Source organism: Salmo salar, chromosome ssa11 (genome assembly GCF_905237065.1).
Source record: "Salmo salar chromosome ssa11, Ssal_v3.1, whole genome shotgun sequence".
NCBI lineage: Eukaryota > Metazoa > Chordata > Actinopteri > Salmoniformes > Salmonidae > Salmo > Salmo salar.
Genome location: NC_059452.1, coordinates 83,363,737 through 83,370,353, shown reverse-complemented (window position 1 = coordinate 83,370,353; position 6,617 = coordinate 83,363,737). Strand labels below are relative to the sequence as shown.

Genomic DNA, 6,617 nt, shown 5'->3' with positions numbered 1-6,617 from the left:
TCACTTATCCATATACTTTACAGCACGATACTGTTGCTTTTTATTTTTTTTATCAAAAGACGATGTATAAAATAATAATGTTACAAAAAGAATGTTGGTCACCTAGGGAATTGATTCCAACACCAATACGAACATTTCCTTTATGTTTAGAATTCAACATTTTGCGTGATTTGTTTTCTCCAGTCAAACAGAAGATAGCATGTTTTCCTTTCTAGGGTCTTGAGAGGCATCCCACCCCTCATGGTCCAAACTAAAGTAAGGCTTGTTATTACAGAAGTCTTAGAGTAAGTATGCATCAGCTTTTTTCAGGCAATTAGCACCAGAGTGTAACCATACATTCTGTCCACCTTCTATTCCTGGTCATCCTTACGCCTTCATCGCAACTGCTGCTGTGTGGTAATGTTTTGGTACAAAATGGCTGCTGTGCTGTGCTGACATTGGTATATAACAGTGCACACACTGTATATAGACTTTTTTTCTACTGTGTTATTGGATGTACATTGGTTTATTCCATGTGTAACTCTGTGTTGTTGTTTGTGTCGCACTGCTTTGCGTTTATCTTTGCCAGGTCGCAGTTGTAAATGAGAACTTGTTCTCAACTGGCCTACCTGGTTAAATAAAGGTTAAATATTTTTTATTTTTTTAATCCATGGTCACTGTTGTCACCAGAAGCTACATGTCCACAAACACCATGAAGCACCAGCCCAGGCCTCCCACCAGGAACATTGTGACCTGCATACTGTAGATAAACAGGTTGTTGAGCACCCCAAAGTCAAGGCGCCGGTGTCCTAGCAACAGCAGGATGACGGACAGCTTGTACTGCAGCCGCAGGAAGACACGGGCGCTCACGTACTGCAGGCAGAATAGAGCCGACAGCGCCACCCAGAGGAGGGAGGTCAGAAGGCTGCAGCCGAAGTAGAGCAGGAAGCGCAGGAAGCCGTACATGCAGCGTGAGCGCAGGTAAAGGTCAAAATTGTTGTACTTGGTGCGCACAAGCTGGGTGGTGTGTGCAGGCCCACAGGCTGAGTGCATGCAGGTGGTGTGGGGACCATGGAAGCTACGCACACGCCGAGGGATGGGGATCACAGGCATGAGTGGGAGAATTGAGCCGCAAGCTTCTGTGGGGAGTCACGGCAATAGGCCTTGTCCTCTGCTTCAGGGGTGGTGGGGGTTAGCATCATTGACTGGCTTAGAGCTTAAAACGGAACCCCAGGCATGGAATGTGGGCCTCTGATTAGGTCTGTTTGGAGTCTGTCGCTACAGGCATCCAAAAGGCAACAAGGCTCTGTAAAGAGGGCACAACACATTTATGTTACATTTTTGTGTTACACACACCCAACTAAATATGGACATTGCAAGGAGCGATCCCTCTCCCTCACACACTATGATAGCAGTGTGACATTAGGACAGCCTTGATAGTAAAAGCAGTAAATCATGGTTTATGCTGCTTATGTCTATTGAAAATGCTCATTCTCAAATATTTTAAAATCTCTATTATGGATGTAGCCTGGGCCTATAGACTTGACCGCTTGGAAACGTCGCTTGACATTACAATATGTATCTTATTTATCAAGCTGAAATTGTACATACCGTTCGTTTAGAAAAATGATTTCGAGTTATTGAAAGATGTCTTGCACAATGAATTCTCAGCATTCGATTCGATGCTCATACATGAGTTCCTCAAACTCGTCGTAGTATGCTGTGAAACGACTGCTGCAAGTTATCATGTTATAACTCGTCGGATAAAGACCTTTCAAAAACAACAAACAGTAATTACAGCCCTCTGATACATCATTGTATTGACATAGATGGCTATGCTTGCTACAATGTAACTCAACAGGGGCGGTAGTGTTGCTCTGACAACTGGTGAATACATCCTGTCGTAAAATGTTTCAGTCATTCTTCTCACGACAACATCTGAAATTTAAAGGAGAAGAGTTCAATTGTTTTTTTTTTGTCCAGTTTAAAACTGTAGTTGGTTCTCTTTTTTGCCTTGGGGGTGATAGAGATTGTTATTGTGAGAAAAATGGCTTGCCAGGCTACCTCCCCAAATCCAAGTTGCATAGAGGCTAATGATTTCCGTGAATGTGTGATGACAGTGAAAAACTCTTCAGTGTCAATGCCAGTCAAGCCAAACTGAAAAATGGTTTTGAAATTAAAAAAGTATTGGAGAGAGTTCAGAAAGAGAATACATGGCCACATCATGTCATAGCCTCAGAGAACAGAGATCACCCCCAATCTGTCATTGTAATATTGGGAGACAGTGAACTGATAGTTTCACCCTAACACAAAAGGCCTAACCTAAGGTTTAGCCACTACAGTCATTCCTAAAGCATGTTGACCTAGTAAGTGTGTTTGAAACCTATAGATGAATTCAAATGTGCATCTAAATACGTTTTATAAAGTATACTTTAACGTTTAAAGGTCCAACAAAGCGTTTTTTTAAATCTCAATATCAAATAATTTCTGGGTAACAATTAAGTACCTTACTGTGATTGTTTTCCAATCAAAAATAAATCGCAAAGAGCATTTTCTAAACCAAGAAATTTGCTAGAATTGTCTGGGAGTGTTCTGAGTGCGGAGGGGGAAACTGAAAACGTTCTGTTATTGGCAGAGAGATAACTGAACTGAATGACTATCGCCCCGTTGCACTCACTTCTGTGATCATGAAGTGCTTTGAGAGACTAGTCAAGGATCATATCATCTCCGCCTTACCTGCAACCCTAGTCCCACTTCAGTTTGCATACCGCCCCAACAGGTCAACAGACGATGCAATCGCCATCACATTGCACACTGCCCTATCCCATCTGGACAAGAGGAATACCTAGGTAAGAATGCTGTTCATTGATACCAGCTCAGCATTCAACACCATAGTACCCTCCAAGCGCATCATTAAGCTTGAGGCCCTGGGTCTCAACCCCGCCTTGTGCAATTGGGTCCTGGACTTTCTGACGGGCTGCCCCCAGGTGGTGAAGGGAGAAAACAACATCTCCACTTCGCTGACCCTCAACACTGGGGCCCCACAAGGGTGCATGCTCAGCCCCCCCTCCCCCCACCCACGATCAGAGGGGGGTGTGGTCTACACAACACATCACCGGGGGCAAACTACCTGCCCTCCAGGACACCTACAGCACCCGATGTCACAGGAAGGCCAAAAAGATAATCAAGGACAACAACCACCCGAGCCACTGCCTGTTCACCCCGCTACAATCCAGAAGGCGAGGTCAGTACAGGTGCGTCAAAGCTGGGACCAAGAGACTGAAAAACAGCTTCTATCTCAAGGCCATCAGACTGCTAAACAGCAATCACATACTCAGAGAGGCTGCTGACTTACATAGAGACTCACTAGCCACTTTATATAATGTTTACATATCTTACAATACTCATCACATATGTATATACTGCATCTTATACCAACTATTGCATCTTGCCTATGACGCTCAGCCATCGCTCATCGATATATCTATATGTACATATTCTTATTCCATCCCTTTAGATTTGTGTGTATTAGGTAGTTGTTGGGGAATTGTTAGATTACTTGTTAGATATTTTTGCACTGTCGGAACTAGAAGCGCAAGCATTTCTCTACACTTGCATTAACATATGCTAACCATGTGTATGTGACCAATACAATATGATTTGATTTTTGGTTTGGAACGCTCTTTGTTTTTGGTCTATTAACTAATGCACCAACTGGTGATGTAACCAGGCAGGTCAAAACTCACTCTGACCAAAACTGGCTGAAATTTCAAACAGCTCTAACACTAAAAGCACATTATCATAATTTTAAAAATTTCTAAGTATTAGTCCAATCTCATAGTGTGGAAATATATACAGTTGAAGTCAGAAGTTTACATACACCTTAGCCAAATACATTTAAACTCAGTTGTTCACAATTCCTGACATTTAGTCCTAGTAAAAATTCCCTGTCTTAGGTCAGTTAGGATCACCACTTTACTTTAAGAATGTGAAATGTCAGAATAATAGTAGAGAGAATGATTTATTTCAGCTTTTATTTCTTTCATCACATTCCCAGTGGGTCAGAAGTTTACATACACTCAATTAGTATTTGGTAGCATTGCCTTTAAATTGTTTAACTTGGGTCAAACGTTTCACGTACCCTTCCACAAGCTTCCCACAATAAGTTGGGTGAATTTTGACCCATTCCTCCTGACAGAGCTGGTGTAACTGAGTCAGGTTATTAGGCCTCCTTGCTCGCACACACTTTTTCAGTTCTGCCCACAAATCGTCTATGGGATTGAGGTTTGTGATGGCTTTGTGATGGCAACTCCAAAACCTTGACTTTGCTGTACTTAAGCCATTTTGCCACAACTTTGGAAGTATGCTTGGGGTCGTTGTCCATTTGGAAGACCCATTTGCGACCAAGCTTTAACTTCCTGTCTGATGTCTTGAGATGTTGCTTCAATATATCCACATAATTTTCCTTCCTCATGAAGACATCTATTTTATGTGCACCAGTCCCTCCTACAGTAAAGCATCCCCACAACATGATGCTGCTACCCATGTGCTTCACGGTTGGGATGGTGTTCTTCGGATTGCAAGTCTCCCCCTTTTTCCTCCAAACATAACGATGGTCATTATGGCCAAACAGTTCTATTTTTGTTTCATCAGACCAGAGGACATTTCTCCAAGAAGTATGATCTTTGTCCCCATGTGCAGTTGCAAACCGTAGTCTGTCTTTTTTATGGTGGTTTTGGAGCAGTGGCTTCTTCCTTGCTGAGCAGCCTTTCAGGTTATGTTGATATTGGACTCGTTTTACTGTGGATATAGATACTTTTATACCTGTTTCCTCCAGCATCTTCACAAGGTCCTTTGCTGTTGTTCTGGGATTGATTTGCACTTTTCGCAACAAAGTACGTTCGTCTCTAGGAGACAGAATGCGTCTCCTTCCTGAGCGGTATGACGGCTGCGTGGTCCCATGGTGTTTATGCTTGCGTACTATTGTTTGTACAGATGAACGTGGTACCTTCAGGCATTTGGAAATTGCTCCCAAGGATGAACCAGACTTGTGGAGGCCTACAATTGTTTTTCTGAGGACTTGGCTGATTTCTTTTGTTTTCCCCATGATGTCAAGCAAAGAGGCACTGAGTTTGAAGGTAGGCCTTGAAATACATCCACAGGTACACCTCCAATTGACTCAAATGATGTCAATTACACTATCAGAAGCTTCTAAAGCCGGCTGTCGGAAGAGAGAGTAGACCAAGGTGCAGCGGAGTTAGTGTTCATCTTGAAATTTAATTCGAACAAAGAGAACACTACAAAAATGAACAAAAACACGACAGCAAAACAGTCCTGTTAGGAAACACTCTAAACAGAAACAATCCCCCACAAAACCCAAAGGAAAAACATGCTCCTTATGTGTGACTCCCAATCAGCAACAACGAACTACAGCTGTACCTGATTGGGAGCCACATAAACAAAGAAATACAAAAACATCGAAAAATGAACATAGAACGCCCACCCAATGTAACACCCTGGCCTAACCAAAATAAAGAACAAAACCCCCTCTCTATGGCCAGGGCGTTACAAGCCATGACATAATTTTCTGGAATTTTCCATGCTGTTTAAAGGCAAGGTCAACTTAGTGTATGTAAACTTCTGACCCACTGGAATTGTGATACAGTGAGTTATTGTCACATCCTGACCAGTAAAATGGGTTATTTGTTATTATAGTTGGTCAGGGCGTGGCAGGGCGGTGTTTGTTTTGTGTGTTTGGGTATTTTTGGTTTAGGTTCTAGTTTTCCTATTTCTATGTTTAAATCTAGCTTTTCTATTTCTATGTGAGTTTTGGCAATGACCTCCAATTAGAGGCAGCTGGTTGTTGTTGTCTCTAATTGGAGGCCATATTTAGTTCTGTTTGTTTTCACTTGTGTTTGTGGGTGGTTGTTTTTTGAATAGTCCTTGTGTCCTTACGGAACTGTTGTTTGGCGTTAGTTTACTTTTGTTTAAGTGTTCTCTTAAAAATAAATTAAAGAAGATGAGCACGATACCCGCTGCGCCTTGGTCCAATCCTTACGACGCCTTTGACAGTTATAAGTGAAATAATCTGTCTGTAAACAATTGTTGGAAAAATGACTTGTGTCATGCACACAGTGGATGTCCTAACCGACTTGCCAAAACTATGGTTTGTTATCAAGAAATTTGTGGAGTGGTTGAAAAACAAGTTTTAATGACTCCAACCTAAGTGTATGTAAACTTCCGACTTCAACTGTGTAAAACACGGGAAAATCACATTTTTGACTTTACTGGGGCTTTAACTCATACATTCATGAAACATAGTTCCTTTAGTCATAATTTGTTCCACGACAGTGGTACGAGCAGTTGGCTAGCCATAAACTGTACATAGCCATAAGATCCTCAAATACTATAATGTATTTCAAAGCACTGAGCCAAACTTGGGAAGCATTTCACTTTCTGACGTCACTAGGTCATGCACTTTTGGCCGTGGTGCCGTGCCCTCCCCTGGACGGGTCGCATGTCACCCCTGTAAACTGTCTCTAACACTTCTCTAACTTTCCAACAGATCAAGCAACCTTCATTGGGAAGATTTACAAGGTGGCCAAATGATTACAGCCTGGCTATTTGTCAGACGGCCA

General features: G+C 42.2%; 1 protein-coding gene across 1 annotated transcript; it reads right to left on the bottom strand.

Annotated features, from left to right (window-relative positions):
- Positions 1 to 1,887, bottom strand: LOC106563262 (transmembrane protein 250). The gene is made up of 2 exons (XM_014128689.2): positions 1,591 to 1,887; positions 1 to 1,285 (listed from the first exon to the last, which is right to left on the bottom strand). Exon 2 carries the CDS (start codon positions 1,090 to 1,092, stop codon positions 673 to 675), a length of 420 nt encoding a protein of 139 aa, XP_013984164.1. The 5' UTR covers positions 1,093 to 1,285; positions 1,591 to 1,887; the 3' UTR covers positions 1 to 672.
- Positions 1,888 to 6,617: the final 4,730 nt, after the last annotated feature.